General features: G+C 33.8%; 1 protein-coding gene, 1 long non-coding RNA gene and 1 pseudogene across 2 annotated transcripts; 1 reads left to right on the top strand and 2 right to left on the bottom strand.

Annotated features, from left to right (window-relative positions):
* Nucleotides 1–4,533: 4,533 nt before the first annotated feature.
* On the bottom strand, nt 4,534–7,531 carry LOC127126797 (uncharacterized). Its single transcript, XR_007805087.1, has 2 exons — nt 7,401–7,531; nt 4,534–7,128 (listed from the first exon to the last, which is right to left on the bottom strand). It is a non-coding gene; the product is annotated as an uncharacterized LOC127126797 (long non-coding RNA).
* A 4,412-nt stretch (nt 7,532–11,943) lies between these two features.
* On the top strand, nt 11,944–14,311 carry LOC127130742 (uncharacterized; annotated as a pseudogene).
* A 640-nt stretch (nt 14,312–14,951) lies between these two features.
* LOC127130743 (uncharacterized) lies at nt 14,952–17,636 on the bottom strand. The gene is made up of 6 exons (XM_051059711.1): nt 17,628–17,636; nt 17,399–17,556; nt 17,193–17,313; nt 16,167–17,109; nt 15,480–16,063; nt 14,952–15,240 (listed from the first exon to the last, which is right to left on the bottom strand). Exons 1-5 carry the CDS (start codon nt 17,634–17,636, stop codon nt 15,483–15,485), a joined length of 1,812 nt encoding a protein of 603 aa, XP_050915668.1. The 3' UTR covers nt 14,952–15,240; nt 15,480–15,482.
* Between the last annotated feature and the right edge of the window lie 212 nt (nt 17,637–17,848).

The raw sequence follows: 17,848 nt of genomic DNA on the forward strand, positions 1-17,848 counted from the left end.
GAATGATAAAAAAAACTTTTTGATTCAGATTTGTATTTCATCCACATGTTAGTTCCTTCTTCCTCCCAGCTTCAAGCACTTCCTTCCCTCGCTCATTACTACTCCCAATTTTCCCAATTTTCCCTACTAAACATCAAATAAAAAAATTCATTTAGTTTAAACATTATAAATTTAAAAAACAAAATAAAACAAATCATACAAGGAGACTTACCTTAATGTTTTTGGGTCTGCAATAAGGGGGAATCGTCAACAGAAACCTTATAAGTGATGTGAAAAGATTTAGAACGGATTCTAGAAACACCAAGAGATTTCGCAGGTGAAGACGATGCTGATTTGGATGGTCTGGAACCCAGAGGAGCATTCCACATCTCTTGCAATATTGTTAAAAAAAATTCCAAGTTGTTTTGTTGGGAAGAACAAATTATGTTCTTGCAAGAATGGAAAAAATGAACAGTGTTATGGTGAAAGCTAAAAGAATCAAATGAAATGAAATTAGGGTTACAGTGTTTCACATGTTTAATAACAAATAATAATAAATTGAAAATAAACAAAATAAAAATCCAAGTAATATAACTGTAACGGTAAATTCATGACCATCAAGCTATGGATAAGTTTAACATTAATAAAACCAGAGTCGCCACCGCGTTTTTATTGTTTCCAAAGGAAAAGGGAAAAGTACGAACAAAACCCGAAGATAAGAAGTTTTCAAATCAAAACTAATAAAATGCCAGAGATTAAAGGTAAGGGGGTTGGTTACACAAAGGGAAGATGTTAGCACCCAAAGTGTCCTAGGTACTCATAGGGAACCCTTTTTATGTGTGCATATGTGTTTGGTATAAATGATATTTGATAAAAAAATAGAGTGTAGGAATGAGAAAAGAATTCATTGATTATAATTTTATGTTTGACAAGACCTTCGGACTTGTGTCTACGTACCAACATCAAAATGAGGGATCAAAACCTCGTAGTTCGTGGTAAAAATTTCAAATAAGTTGGTGAATTTCTTTTAACAAAAGTTTAATAAGAAAAAGGCACAAAGGGCCAAAAGTTTGAATGGATTAGTTAGTTCTTTTTTGTATTTTGAAATTTTAAGTCAATATGATTAAATTTATTTACAAATTTGATTTAAGAAAGAGTTTGAAAATTCAATGGCATAAGGCCAAAGTTTCTAATTATTAAAATAAAGTCTAAGTTTGAAATTACAAGCAAAGAAAGTTTTTGAAAAGGGGGAGAGATTTTAAAATTTAAGAAGTGGGAGGAGATAAAGAGGTTATCCTAAGCACAAATTTAAAAGTTGAGAGTTGAAAAGATCTGACCAATGAGATGCAATCCAACAGACAAGAATGTCGTATAGAAACCCATTTTCCTTTGGACTTTAATCAAGTAATAGTCAATAAGAAATGAGCAACATCCATACATCATGAAGATCAAGACATCAAATAAAGAGAGCCACATACAAGCAAGCAATTCCAATAGCTAGCAGTCTTCATTGTCTTTCCATGTATCAGATGAAATATTCCTTGATTAACTCAGAGCAAAGCATCAGACACAAGATAAAAATAACAATTAAGCATAGAGTAGCAGATGAATTCAAACAAATCCCAAGGCTTATATCAGATGAAGGCACAGTTCACAATGGCCCAGTCTCAGAATGTTGGCATTGGCCAAGTCCTTTTTGCATAGGGAATGTTGCCTAATCCTAAGTCCAAAAGTTCAGATCAAGTTCAACAGTCCACCATATGTTTTTTTAGGGTTTTTGTTGTTATTAGGTATTTTAAGGTCCTAAGACCACAAACAAAACCAAAACACACAAAATATATACAATCACAAGAGATGGCTCAAATGAGCAAAGTGAAAATGACATAAACATAAATAAGTTACATGAAATGTAAATGGAAATGAATAACAAATGATTGAAATTTAAATTGCATAATAGTAAATAACTTGAAAATAAAGCAATATTAACAAGAGTTAGTTAAATGTTAGTCAAAAGTTAGTCAAGTGTTAATGGTCATTTTTAATTGATTAAGTCATTCTTTGGAGAACACTCAACCATTCATTCACAAGTATGAATCCTTAAACCAAGACATCTTCCATGAGAAGGGCTCCAACTTGGATAATTCAACAAGTATGCCGCTAGCTCCCATGAAAGGAAAAAAATGTCATGTCTCCACACAATGCCATGAAGAATGAGAGACTTACAATCTCACTTACTAGAATGATATGCTTTGAGGGTCAAATTTAACTTTATGTTAAGCAATCGTAATTGGAATTATGTAAAAGTCACAACTATCTGAGGTCGGACAATAAAAATCTAGGTGTTAATGCATGTTAGAGATTTGGTATGAGGAACCAAACTCCTAAAACATACCACACACTAAAAGAAAATATCAAGAGGGATGGACCTATCTCAGTCATACTTGTATTGATTCATCTGACACAAGGTCATTGATGAATCAATTAGCCTTTAGATATTAGATATTTCATTGGTCAAAAGAGGGGAATGGGGAAGAATAGGGATGAAGATGAAGAGGGGGGAAGATAGAAACACAAATTGATCATGAGAGGAATTTCATCAAATCAAAACCATCCATTCATTTTGGGAGATGAAATATACATTTCATCAATCCCCTAAATCCAATGGTTTTGATCCAACAAAAATCAAATCAACCTTGACCAAGGCCCAAACAGAAAGTCAAACATTACAAGACCATAAAAATGGCTCAACAACATTTTTAAGCATTTAATCAATTAAAAATCAATTTACAAATGAATTAAAATACATTTTAATTTGGTCAAAACCTAAAATCCCTTCAAAATACCAAATAAATAGCCAGGGGATTTATCCTAGGTCAAACAAGGTCAAAGGACCTTAGACAAAAAAAATCACTATTTTTGAAAAGTCAGAAGTATTTTTAAACAATTAAAAATATACACAAAAACATTTAATTCATCAAAAATACCAAAATTAATCCCAAAAATAATTTTAATTCAAAATATGGAAGAGAAAAATATTTAAATATTTTTGGTGAAAGTCCCATATTCTTTGTATTAAAAATGAAATTTCTATGAATAAAATAAAATAAGTGGATTAAATGGAAATTCAGAAAATACAAAAAAACAAGGGCCATCAAATCTCCCTCATATATTGAGGTGGCAGATCCGATGGCCAAGCGCGCGCGTTCCATGATGCACTACAGTCAACGAGTGCAAACTTGGTATTTAAAAGCAAGGGACCAGATTAAAATGTGAGCTGATGATCAAATGGTTCTAGACATGTCAACACACCACCGGAGCCAGGGCTCCAATCATCTTCTCCAGTGGACCTCACCGGAATGGTCCACCATAAATCAAACAGAAAATGAAAAGTGAGTACATGTTTTTAAGGAAAAATGCTCAGGATCAAGAATCTGACCTCCATTTCTTCCAATTCCAAGTATATTGAAAGATACATAAATTTGAAATTTGAGGTTCATAATCTGAGTTGCTTCGATTTGACCTAAAAACAACTCAATCTTGTTGCCTACATTGGTAGGACTTTAGCCAACCAAAAGTCAAAGAGAATGGTGAGGAACTGAGAGAGAATCGAAGAGAGAAAGTTTCTGAAAATTCACCTTCGAGTAGCTTGAATCTGGCTTGATCTTGCTTCCAATTGGCCTTGGCTCGACTCCAGAAGCTTGTAGGAAGTGAATTAGATCAAAGAAGGGCTTGGATTCTTGGAATCTCAAAATAGAAGGAGATTTGAAACTCAATTTCAAGTGAAATCTTTAAGTTAATCCTTTAATGGAGGTTAGGGAGGCAATGGTTCAAAGTTTGGGCAAACAAGGATCCTCTTTCTGATCACAATGCCTTGTATTTATATTGTATCAAGTTGCTTTTCACACACTTTGAAAATTTGCCAATTTTAGCAACTTTGGTACATGGATGCATTGACAATGATTTAGGTCTAAGGAATGATGCAATCCTACTCCAATTCGTGCATATTGAGTACTGAAACGATAACATGTAAGCATGCAATAGGAAATGGTTATTTGAATTCAAAATTTTCCAAAACAAACCTATGAAAGGAACCATACGCAATTCCCTCAATCTTGGTCCAAATGAGATGATCTTGGAGTTTTTGGAAAGGTTAGATCAAGAGGAACAACTTTCATGTTGAACATTTTTTCATTTTAAGCTTGGATCATTATGAATTTTGAGGTGGAAGTTTGGAAAATAAAACATAATCGAAATTTTTCTAAGTACCAAGTCAAATGTTCACTTCTTCCACCTTGAATAAATTTTTCTATGAGCTTCAAATGGAAAAAGTTCCTTCATAAAAGTTATATGTATTTAAAACCTATTTAATTTGGTCACAAATTTGACCTTATTTGGATTTGGAATGAAGGAGTTATGCATTTTAGAAGTTGAGGAAAATTGCTTGTTCAATGGTAATGGCCCAAAATGACCTATAATGTTTCCTCTTGGAACATGCCCTTGCAAGTTTAATTTGAAATTTCTTAAAGCATGAAAGTTGCAGAGGACATATTAGAATTGATCATGAAACTTGGATAGCCTTCATATCATAAAAATTGAGCAAGTTATGGTCCTTGGAAGTTGACCTCATAACTAGGGCACATACAAAATGACCTATAATCGTTCATCATAAAAAATGACTTTCCAAGAAAAAATAGCTCTTGACTTAAACATTAAAGTTGTTTTTAATGTCATAAGGAGTAACTTTGCTCTTGGAATAATTTTCATATCACAAAAATTGTAGGAGATAGGGTCTAGTGAACCCCAATCTTGACCATTTGACTCTCTCTTGTCAACCACCTTGAACCTACTTGCAAACTTGAAGTTTTATTGATCTTTTAGACTCATGGAGGATAAAATATGCATAATATGATGTATAATAAATTATCCTTTGAAATATTTATCAAATGATGAAGAAACCTGTTGAGGAAGTTACACAAGATACCCATATAAATTAGGGCTTCCAAGGCAAACAAGCTTCAAACTCTTGATGAATTATTTATCAAAATGATAAATGAAGATCATGGGGACCCATATATGATGTCTAGAGCCAATGTGAACCATCTCTTGATTGATCTTCTTGTATTGAGGGTCTCAAACCCTAGATGTGAACTTGATGAGACATTGGTAGATGTACACACTACCTACAAAAGAAACAAGGCTAAACATAGACATATTTTTGGTATTTTGGTTAGTAAATAATAAAACACAAGGTATGATACAATCAAATATGCTTGGTGATCTCTCCTAATGCAAACCCAATGAAAGAGGAGTAATGAGGATGTCAAGGTGTGATCCCAAAGCCATTGCATATGATGAGATAACATGGGGGATCTTAGGGTCAAAATTGGGGTCTTACAGCTGCCCTTATTTAAGGACATTCTAACTGAGGATGTGAAGGTTAAAATCTCTGTATCAACTCAATAGAATGGACTTAAATAACAACATCTAGAAACAAATTTTAGTCCCTAAGATACCTCATGATGCATATGATATGAATGTTAAAACAATCTTTGTGGAGAGACTGAAAGTGGAGAAAACTGCATTCCGTAAGAAAAACTCACTGGGGAGATAGAGACTATGGGGATAAAAGTCGTGCGTAGGTCAGGCTACGACTTAAAATTGCTGGAGACACATGGGGATTTCCATGAAAATAAATCAATGGAAAGACTCGGTTGGGGAACCAGGAAAATCTACAGGGGAAACGGGTAGATCATAACAAAGTTGAAATACTCGAACCAAATAGGAAAAGGCGATTCCATTGAAGAAATACACACTTAAACTCAATTGGGGAAGAATGGACTTCAACACAGGAATGCAAGAGATATATTATCTATTACCGGTTACTGGATAGAAAGATAATATACTCTGACAGAGGGATATTTGTTATCGGTTACGGTAAACATATCAAGGATGACTCGCTAAGGAGAAAAAGGTGTACTCGTTACCTGTTACTGGGTAAGAATAACCTACTGGGGAAAGCACTCAAATAGGATTTACAACTACCAGTTACTGGGTAAGAATAACCTACTGGGGAAAGCACTCAAATAGGATTTACAACTACCAGTTACTGGGCAGAAGACCAAAGAAAGAGTATCCATCACTGATTAAAGTAAACATATCAAGGATAAATTCAAAGGAAGAATATACGTCATCGGTTAGGATGAACATATCAAGGATAGACCGCCTGGGGAAAGAGGAAGAATATCTGTTACCGATTAGGGTAAACATATCAAGGATAAATTGCCGGGGAGAAATAGGAATTATATCTATCAGTTACTGGATAGAATATCAAAAAGAGAATATTTGTCACCGGTTAGGATGAACATATCAAGGATAAACTCAGCAGGGGAAAGTAGGAATTACAACTACCTGTTACTGGGTAGAATACCATAAAAGGGAGAGAAAATTCGTCACCAGTTAAAGTGAACATATCAAGGATAGACTCTCTGGGGAATAAAATAGGGATTACGACTACCTTCTCGCTGGGTAGAAAACCACAAAATGAAGAATATCCGTCATCGGTTAGGATGAACATATCAAGGACAAACTACCTGGGGAAACGTGAAAATGAATCCGTTGGGAAAAACAATGGAAGTAGATTACACTTTACCGAGTATTGGGCAAAAGTAAAGTACTCAAAATCGAGAAGAATATCACCAGCTACTGGGTGATAGACTCTCAGGGGACCAAAATATCTATCTAGGTAATAACTAGAAAGAAACGATCAATCAAAGACTCAACTCAAAGAGGATCTAACTCAAGGGGAGTGGTTCCATCCAGATAATTAACTGGGGAGGAAACTAAAATAATAATCATCCATGAGGAAATAACTCAGTGGGGAATGAGAAAGGTTAAACTCTTTTTGCTTAAGGGGCTGACACTCTACAATTGAAGGAGGACAGACACACCAAATCTGCACCTAATTCAGCCCACCCACCTAATTCAGCCTTAATCCAATCCTCCTTGATGGATTCTCCATGATAGCATCATCACTTGCAACTTCATGATCAAAAGTAGCTTCATGTGCAAGAAACCTTCACATTTCCATCCATGGCATTTCCAAACCTTGCAAGTGTGATTCCATAAGGGTGCAACCTGCATACATGTTATCTATAGGCATGTTAAAATCACAACATGGAAGTGTTATGCTTCATTCAACAACTCACCAAACAAACAAACTAGGAAATACATTCACATCCATTCATCACATGTCATAAACAAAATCAAGCACATGAACAAGCCATAACTAGCAGTTGCTAAACCATAACAACCATTCATACCAAAATTAACATGTTGACATTTACCAAATCATTCAATTAAGCAAGTTTGAACCAAAATCCCAAACAAATCATGAGCATACATGTTAAGCATTCATGACATACTTGCATCATACATTATAAACAACTGCATATCATTGCCCTACAAACCACAACACCACATGGCATCATCATGTTAGCATTTCCAAACAGTCCATGAGCAAACCTGCATCATACATTACAACAACTCAGGGTCGGTCCTGTGCAAGTGCAGCATGTGCTGCAGCACAGGCCCCAAATTTTGAAATTTTTAATTTTTTCCATAAATATTAATAAAAATAAATAAAATATTATTTTAAAAACTCAATAATTGAAAGAAATGTTATGATAAAAACTCAATACATATAAAAATCAAGATTGATCAAAACTCAAAATAATTATAATTAAATTTATTTTTAATTAATACATAATTGTGTTTTTAATATATTTTTTTTAATTATTATAATTGTATTTTTTAAAGAAATTAAGCCTATTTTTATAATTAGAACGGATCTCCGAAATGATTGGGCCGCCCGTGCATCAATGGCATAACATTTCCCAAACAAACCACAACATTGCATCATCATCTTCATAGCAGCTCACCACTATTTCGACCAAAGCTAACAGTTTTATCAGAGTGTGTAAATCACAAGCAAGTGTTAACAAAATTACATAGCAGCATGACAGGCACTAAGTTTTAATTGAAACACAAGCATTGCAAACAGTAAAATTAGCATAATTACAGCAGGGCATTTTTCAGTAAAAATCACAACAAACCTTTCCTTTTACTAAATCACAGGCCATAGCAGTCCTAACTGCATCATTGAACTTTCTCCTTTTATTATTTTACTAACATTCCAAATAATCAAAACTAACACTAACTAAACTCCATCAACTAATTACTAATATTCCTATTAACTGAAGTCACTTAACATCTAACAAATCATTTTCCAACTAACCTTGTCAAAACTAACCGTTCATTTTTCTTAGCTAGCTGAAAATCGAATTTAGCAAATCTCAGTTAACAACTCACGAATCCATCTTAAAGCTAACTCTAACTAACTTCTGATTCCTTAACTAATCCCTAACAGAGTGAGCTAACTGATTTGGATTTCTAACCAACTCTTGCCATCACGATTTAACAGAGATCCAACTCTGTTAAATCCAACCTCCATAAATATCCTTCATCATTCGCCAATAAAGTTGAAGCTTACACTCTAACAAATCTCAGAGAATTCACACTCACAATATCACAATCTCAGACTCACAATTACCAATCTCAGAGCAAGTTCATCATAATCTTAACAATCCTCTCTCTGCAATCTCTTCGATCTCACTCACGTGCCTAATTTCAAGTGATTTCCTCACTGCAAGCTTTTTCCTCCGATTTAATGGTTCGCCAGAGCAAACCTCCGCTTCGGAGGTAATACTCTTCTTTTCATGTCAGCACGACTTTGTTACCATGGTGTACCCTACATCCTCACAATCATTAGCTCCAAACTTTGGTTGCGAATCCATGAACAATTGTCATTTAATTTGGATTAGAAATTCTAGGATTCTTCATTCTGATTGCGAATTCTGAAATAGAGGCTGGAAATTGGATGGAAGTAGGATGATTTTGAGGTTGAGGATGGAATCATGATTCTAGTGATGTGATTAGGAAGGTGATATAATCTCTGTCGCCGCCGAAGGCGATATCTAGCGTGGAGGAGACGGAGGAATTTGTTTGAATGTGTTGGCGCGCTATTACTTTGGATTTCAACTTGACTCTATCCATTGTTCCTTCATGTAATTAGAAATAGGCCTCAGGCCCATTCCTTTCCTTCCTGCACCCCAAGTCTGCTCAATATACCCCCAGCCTATGTTGTTTATTTTGTTTTATTTTATTTTCATTCTTTTTATTTCAATTGATTTTTACTTGTTTTAATATGATTTAATATTTTTTTGTACATTTTTTGCATGCAATTGATTTTTCGAAATTAGTACTTAATTTTTTTAGTGTTTTTAGTTCTTTTTATCATATAAATGGAGCATTTAATTAGAATTTAATTAGGTTTTGATTTTATTTTCAACTTAGGATTTTTAGAAATTGAGACACATTGATTGCAAAACCTATGCATGTTGACACTTCTGCCCTTAGGTTCTAGAAACTCCATAAAATTCACATGCTCACATCCTGATAACATGCCCTGATGAATTGATTAAAATTAACCTTTTAGTCAGTTTATCATTTCACTTTCACTTGAACCCCCATCCAGTCAAGTGATTTTGGTCACTTGAGAGGATTGCATCTATGCATTGTCATTCAAGTCCATTTCCAGTACAAGGCACACCCAGACTTTGAAGAGTGAAGCACTTTTCAAGGCATAACAAAGGTCTAATGTCAACACCTGTCAGTTTTGATTTGAGTTGTGCATCATGAGCCTTAAGCAACGAAGAATGATGAAAGGGGTTATTCTTACCCTTGTCTAGAGTACCTTTGAGTACGAAGCGTAGGCCCTATTTACTCAAAGTATTCGCTTTCCTTCATAGACTTTAGTGCAATTCGAATCAACTAAATTGTCAAGTCTCCTTCTTTACAAGCAATGTTGCATCAACATGATCAACAAGCAAAACCAGTATCAACACTTGCCAATCATGATGAGAATTACATGTCACGAGCCTTAAACAACGAAGAATGATGAGAGGGATTACTCTTATCCTTGTCTAGAATACCTTTGAGTATGAGGTGTAAGCCCTAGCTACTCAAAGTATTTGCCTTTGGTCATAGACTTTATTGTAATTCAAATCAAATAGTTGACAAGTCTTTTGCTTCAACACTACAACAAGCAACCTTTCTCATCCAATCTACTTTTGTTTCTCTTTGGTTTAAACACCATTTCTAACTCCCTTTTGGTTTAAACATCATGTTACCGGTTTAAACACCACCCTTGCTTCTTTCATTGGTTTAAACAGTATCCTTGTCTTTTGCTTTGGTTTAAACACCACTTTATCACGTTATCCGGTTTTAACACCATTTATTTCGGTTTAAACACCATTTATTTCGGTTTAAACACCATTGCTTCAGTTTAAACATCATGGCTTTGGTTCAAACGCCATTTCCATTGCTTTGGTTTAAACAATTCCCTTTTGGTTTAAACACCACTTCGCCGGTTCAAACACCAGCCATTCGGTTTAAACACCATTTCAATCCTATCCTTTGGTTTAAACAATGTCTCCTTGGTTTAAACACCACAACTCGGTTTAAACACCATATTATCACAACCCTTGGTTTAAACACTACACCCATGTTACCTTTTTGGTTTAAACACCATTATCCGATTTAAACACCACATTCATGTAGCCCTTTGGTTTAAACACCACAATCATGTTATCCCTTGGTTTAAACACCATACCAGTTCACCAACTGGTTTAAACACCACATCAACCAATTTACCATCACACTTCAACACCACTTCAAGTTTCTTTTCGGTTTAGACACCATTATCCGATTTAAACACCACATCCACCAATTCTATATCACTTTACACCACTTTTCCACTTCTCCACTTCAACCAACTTTACATCATTTTACTTTTTATATTTGGTTCAAACACCAGTTATATCTTTTGACATGTTTAAACACCGCTTCTATCAGTCTTTCTTTCTTTTTTTGTCTTAGTTCCATGAACTACGAAGCTCTAATTTCCTTATTGCGTTATAAAAATATGTAGGCACCAGGGCCCTAATCCTCAGCGAGCACCCTAATTATTATTTTCTTTTCCCCTCTTATTTAGATCATTCATAAGTAATCTTTATATAGTAACACTCATTCGAGCAAAGAACAATCAAAATGGTCCCCGTTGAGTACAACGGATGTGAGCGGTGTTAATATCTTCTCCTTGCATAACTGACTTCCTTACCCATTTTCTCTTCCCCTAGGTTTTATTATATTTTCTCTTTCCTTCGGGAATAAATAAAGTTTGATGGCGACTCTATTAGATCTTCGAGCATACGATGCACTAGGATATTGTTCGCGTAGCTTGAATATTATTTTTTGATCATGATCACTAACAAACCGTCTGTCATGTGTGTAAGATAAAGGGCCTTAATGTGACTGTCACGGACGAAAGAGGATGAAACAAATAAGGACATTAGACTTTTATTCAATGGTAGGATTGGAACTAGTATGCATAGAAGGGAGACTTGTGTCCATGAGAGTGGTTTGTGTCGTTACAATACCCTTAGTGTTGCATTAGTACCTATTGAGTCGATCCTATATGAACTAATTTTCATCAGCCACATATGAGTAGTTTCGATGCTTTGTTATCCCTTATGTATTTATATTATGTTATTTCATTTCATTGATCATATGCTAGCTAACTTACTTAACGACAAGCAAGGGTTCAAGTGTAGGGGAGTTTGATAACTCGGAAGAGTATCATATTTTATATTTGATTCGCATGCATATTTTATTCTTTTCTATTTATTTTATAGTATTATGTTGGTATTTTTATGTCCATTTTCAAGTGTTTATCACTTAGATGCCTCAGTGCGAGAAAACGGTACAAGACAGGAGTGAAATATGCATTTGCAGTTGTCATGACGCCCACTGCATGGTGATGGAAGGCGCCATGACCCTAAAAGGTCAATGGCGCCACCACAACAGGACACAAATGGAGGGAAGAAGTGTTTCGGGTACATGATGGGTAACACATCATGGCCATGGCACCCGACATGGCTTCCTGACTCATGACGGGTAGGTCTCCATGGACACTAACCTAGAAAAATACCATGGTACAACTATGCTCAGTACACTTCTCCTCCACATTTCTCTCCCACTTCCAGACTTTCCTCCACTCAAGAGACACAATTTTATCAATTATTGACATCAGTCTGAGGCTATAAATAGGACAGTTTAAAACATAGATGTTACCAAGTTTTTTAGAGTTTTATTTGTGGCAGGAAAAAATTAGTTTGTAAAAATGCTTACTTGCTCACACTGAGTGATAACATGGGCGAACCTATTAATATGCAGGGTGTGGCTATAGCCACACCAAATTTTTCAATTTTTTTCTTATATTATATATATACATTTAGTTTCATTATTATTAGGTTAATTAATAAAATAAAAAATATCACCAACACACACTCACTTTTTCCTCTCTTATAATATCTTTTTCTTTCACTTCTCTCTCTCTCTCTCTATATATATATATATATATATATATCTATCTATCTCTCTCTCTCTCTCTCTCTATCTATCTATCTATCTATCTATCTATCTATCTATCTATCTATCTCTCTCTCTCTCTCTCTCTCTCTCTCTCTCTCTCTCTCTATGTATATATATATATATATATATATATATATATATATATATATATATATATATATATATATATATATATATATATATATATATATATATATATATATATATATCACACAACTTAATAACTTCTTTTCCTCTTCTTAAACCCCAACATCATCTCTCATAATTGTTTCTTGCTCTCATATTTACTAATTCGATAATCCCTCATTTTTTTTCTCCAATTTTTTCACTTGGATTGGTTGCATTTATTTGCGGATGATTGAAAATCAAAGGTAAAGTGAGTATTTCAAATTTTCCTCATTCTTTTCTCCTTTTTGAATTGAACCCTAAAACCCAAATTTATTAAAAATATCAATTTTCTTAATGTCTCATAAATTGTTTTCTTTATAATCAATTGGTTTCATTGTTCTCTTTATAGGATGAAGAAAACTTTGCTGGTACTTTCTAGAGGCAAAGCTACTTCTTCAGCTAATCTGGAAGCATCAGAAACTCAACATCAAAGTGAGAGTATCAAAGTTGTTAATTATGATTTGTTGGAAAAAGATTCAGGAATTAAGCATTCAATTTCAAGCTATCATCCTGACATCCAAAATGAGGTAGGGGAAGCTTATTTAAATTGATTGAGAGGGCTAGATAGAGATTGGTGATGGATCAAATCAAGAATCATCTATTGCTAGAGCGGATGACACTCATTGAGATTCCAACTTTAAGACTCTCACTAGTTTGATGACTTTGTATGGTGCCATTATTAGGGGTACTTGAAGAAGTTGAGAATGATACGTCATTTAAAAAATATGGTGAAACTATGTTTTTGTTAGATGTGCTTCAATCCTTTGATTTTATCTTCATGTTATATATGATGGTTGAGATTTTAAGAATTACAAATGATTTGAGTGTAGTGTTACAAAAGCGTGATCAAGATCTTTTGAATGCTTTGTCACTTGTCAATGCTACCTAACAAGAATTACAAGAAATGATGAATGATGGATGGAAAGAACTTATATCAAATATTATGGAAATTCGTAACAAGCATGATATTGATGTGTCTGATAAGGATGCACCGTATGTGCAAGGGAAGAAACCTAGGCGACATGCTACAACTTCTATTGTTTCTAATTTGCATCATTATAAGCACGATTGTTTGTTTAGTGTTTTAGATTTGCAGTTGCACGAGCTCAATGCTAGGTTTGATGAAGAGAATACTGAAATTTTAGAATGTGTTTCATGCTTGAGTCCTTCATCGTCATTTGTAGCTTTTTATGTGGAAAAAATTATTAAAGATGGTTGAACTTTATCCAAATGATTTTGTAGATGTGCCGGAAGTGGTGTTGCGACATCAACTTCATAATTATGTTATAAATGTTCGATGTGATCCAAAATTTACAAAGTTAAAAGGTTTTCAGATCTTTGTGCAAAACTTGTGGAAACAAATAAGTGCGACACATTTGATATGGTTTATAAGCTTCTGAAATTGGCTTTAGTCTTGCCGGTAGCAACTGCAGGCGTGGAACGTGCTTTTTCAACTATGAAGTTTGTGAAGAGTCAACTATGTAACAAAGTGAGTGATCAATGGTTAAATGATCTTCTTGTAACTTTTATAGAAAAAGATGTTCTTTGAACAATTAACTATGATATTATTTTAGCTCATTTTCAATAAATAAATTATAGACGATTTTCATTGTAATGTATTGCATTAAACAATACTATTTTTCATTTTTAATATGATTTAGTTCGTAATTTTTTTTTATATTTAGTCACACCAAAATATAATGTTTGGATCCTCCCCTGAGTGATAAGTACACCTTAGATTAATATTAAGCGAATTTCCAATCTGTTATTGGATCATTCGTGGTGTAATCGTGCCTCCATAATTTTTCTAGATTTTATTTCGCGTTTTTCTCTGTACTAAAATTTGAAGTTTTTTCTTATATTTTACGTATCTCTGTTTCTGGAATTCCAAGTTTTTATATTTATTGTTTTTTTATTACTTTTATAATTGTTATAGCATTATTTTCATGTACCTGGTACTTAGTTTATTATTATTAAGTATGTTTAGCATGTTGTATTTAATTTATAGTAGTTGTTTTTACACTGATACTAGTGGGATACCCGTGCTATCGCACGGGTTCCGTCGGGATTTATATTATATGATTGTCACTATTACTTTTCAAATTTATATATATTGATTAAGTTCATTAATATTTATATAATTAAAAATATATTGCATAAACAATTTTTTTATAAAATATGCGAGCGAACATTTTGTTGTTGTCAAATTAATGAATCATTTAATATGTGAGAAACATTTGTGTGAAAATGTTGGATAAAATAAAAGGGCAGATTTATATAGCTATTCTGGACAAATAGCATAGTAAACTTTAGTTCGAAAAGTATTCTGGATCTTAAAACTAAAATGAATTTAAAACTAAAATAAATTGAAATTTGAAACATTCTTAAATAAAAAAAAAACAATAGAAATTTCAACCATAGTCCAATTATTCAAAGTAAAAAAAATGCTATCAAAAGTTAACAAACAACTGTGTCTTTGGCCGAATGAGGATCAAGTAGTCTCATTCAATTGAATTGTGTGTGACCACATGATGGCTAGCATGCCTGCATGACAAACAAATACAATTCATGAGTTTAAGTGAATGTCTCATAAGATGAAAAGTAAAATAACATTAGTAGCATAAAGCATTAGAAGGATGTTCATACAAAAGAACCATTTGACTCATATACAGTAAGCATGATAATTTATTTAATTTCATATAGTCGAGGTAAGCAAAAAAGTTATTGAATAAAGTAAAAAGTAATTAAATTGTTGTCAAAATATAATAAGATAAAAAGCTTACCGGTTAACCAAGTGCTTCGAAGACCTCCTTGTACACAACATTTGTAGTAGTCGAACACGGTGAATTGTCCTTGTCATGGATTAGGATTTTTAGCCCACTTTTGCTCTTAACTCGTGAAATAGCAACATACAACTGACCATGACTAAATACTGGAGTAGGCAAGTACAATCCAACACTATCAAGTGATTGACCTTGGGATTTATTAATTGTCATTGCATAGGAGACAATTATTGGAAATTGTCTCCGAAACAACTTAAATGGCCAAGGTGAATCAGACGGTGACATAGACATTCTTGGAATGTAAAAAATGTTACCTATGTTCTTTCCAGACATGATTTTTGCCTCTATGACATGGTTTGCTAACCTTGTAACAATTAATCTTGTTCCATTGCACAGTCCATCAACCTGGTCCAAATTTCTCATTAGCATAATAGGTGTACCGACCTTCAATTTGATCTTATGATTTGGAATTCCTGATGTTCTTAATTTACTAAGAAATTCAGGAGTTAAAACTTCATAAGATTCATTATAAGTTGTGTCTGTTCTATCAATTGAATCGAAACTCAAATACTCTTTCTCTTCCCCTGAAATATCCGTTCATAAAACAAAACATAAAACATTATTAAAAATAATTACTATAGTGTATTGTTTTATGTTTAGAAAAGATAAAAGCTAACTAACATTTACCTGGTATCAGATCCAATATGTAATGATTGATTCTATCCACAACTTCAATGGTTGAGGCAAGAATGGCTTTTCCTTGTAAGAACGTAACATCTTGAAATTTTTCCAACAAATTTGGATATGTGTAATCAACGATAGCCCTTATTGGATCTTCAAAATTTGAAATTAATAATTCTTTTGGAATTTCTATATCAACCAATCCATCATTTGGTTCAGAAATCTTACCATCACCAACTTGCAATATCCATTTTGAGAATTTTGCTAGTTCATCAAAACTTGTATTATCCCTTCCATGTCGAAGTCTCATATTCTTTGTGAGCTTTAGAACCTGACAATATTCCCAAACATAGGATGAGCTAATAGATGCATGGACAATATCAGAACGACTTGCTCTAGGAACAACTGGAAGAATCTGTCGGAAATCTCCTCCGAAAACAACAACCTTTCCACCAAAAATTGCATTTTGGAAACCCTTTTTGCTCATGACATCTTTTAGGGTTTTATCCAATGCCTCAAAGCAGTGCCTATGAGACATAGGTGCTTCATCCCATATTATGACATCGGTGGCTTCAAGTAGTTGTGAATGATCAGTGTCTTTGTCGATATTGCAAGTTGAGTTGTCAAGTGTTGGCATGGGTACTTTGAACTTTGAATGTGCGGTTCTTCCACCTGGCAATAATAATGATGCTATCCCACTTGAAGCAACAGTAAGAATAATTTTTTTCTGTGAACGAAGGGCACTTGAAACATTTGCCAATAATATGTTAATACATACCTCATGAGACTTGAAGGTGTCCTTAACTTTCTTATGTGAATCTTCATCGTCTTTAAAGCTAATAACCGAAAGACGATTAAATTTCGGTTGAAAAACAGCTCTAATTGCCAACTCCTTCTTCAACATAGCATCAAGACCAAAAGGGAATTCTAACGGATTGTCTTCACCGGCCTAAATTTCAGCAAAAAATATACATATTAACAAAATATATTATTAGCAATTTCTTGTACAACATTTAAAGACACTCATATTACCTCCACTAATTCATTTTTCATCTGTAGAGCAGATTTTCCAATTAACTTGAAACAGTCACTATCCCAAAAGACGAAGCGGGACTTGAATTTACCATCAACTCCCAACACTTCAAGCTTGTACCTATATATAAATCCCATTTAAATAGATTGAACCCAATTTATAACTCCCATTGAAACAGTTTCATAACACAACGATGAATGAATACCTTGGCACGGGTTCAGAACTTATGTGATTTGCATAGCACTTAAGTTTGCCATCTTTTACAGCGACGCTCTTGGTACATTCGACACAACCATCGTAATACCAACCGGAATTACCAACTTCAAACTTCTCCAACTTCGCTATAGTGACACATGTTGTTTCCTGTAAAATGAATTTTCACTTATATTATATAAATAACATAAAGATTAAGAACAAATTAAAGTTTCATGTGCAGCTTGCATACTTGTTTAAGCATCGCGATCTCAGCCAAACTAATGACTTCGACCTTCCATATAAATTTATCAAAATCGGAATACTGTGAGGTTTGAGTTGTTTCAACTTGCAAACTTGATGAAGAAAGCTTTGGCAGTTCAGCATTTAGGCTGCGAGTCATTATATAAAAGAATCAATATAGAGTAAAATTCTATCACCATGTACGACATTGTACGAAAAA

Source organism: Lathyrus oleraceus, chromosome 3 (assembly GCF_024323335.1).
Source record: "Lathyrus oleraceus cultivar Zhongwan6 chromosome 3, CAAS_Psat_ZW6_1.0, whole genome shotgun sequence".
Classification (NCBI taxonomy): domain Eukaryota; kingdom Viridiplantae; phylum Streptophyta; class Magnoliopsida; order Fabales; family Fabaceae; genus Lathyrus; species Lathyrus oleraceus.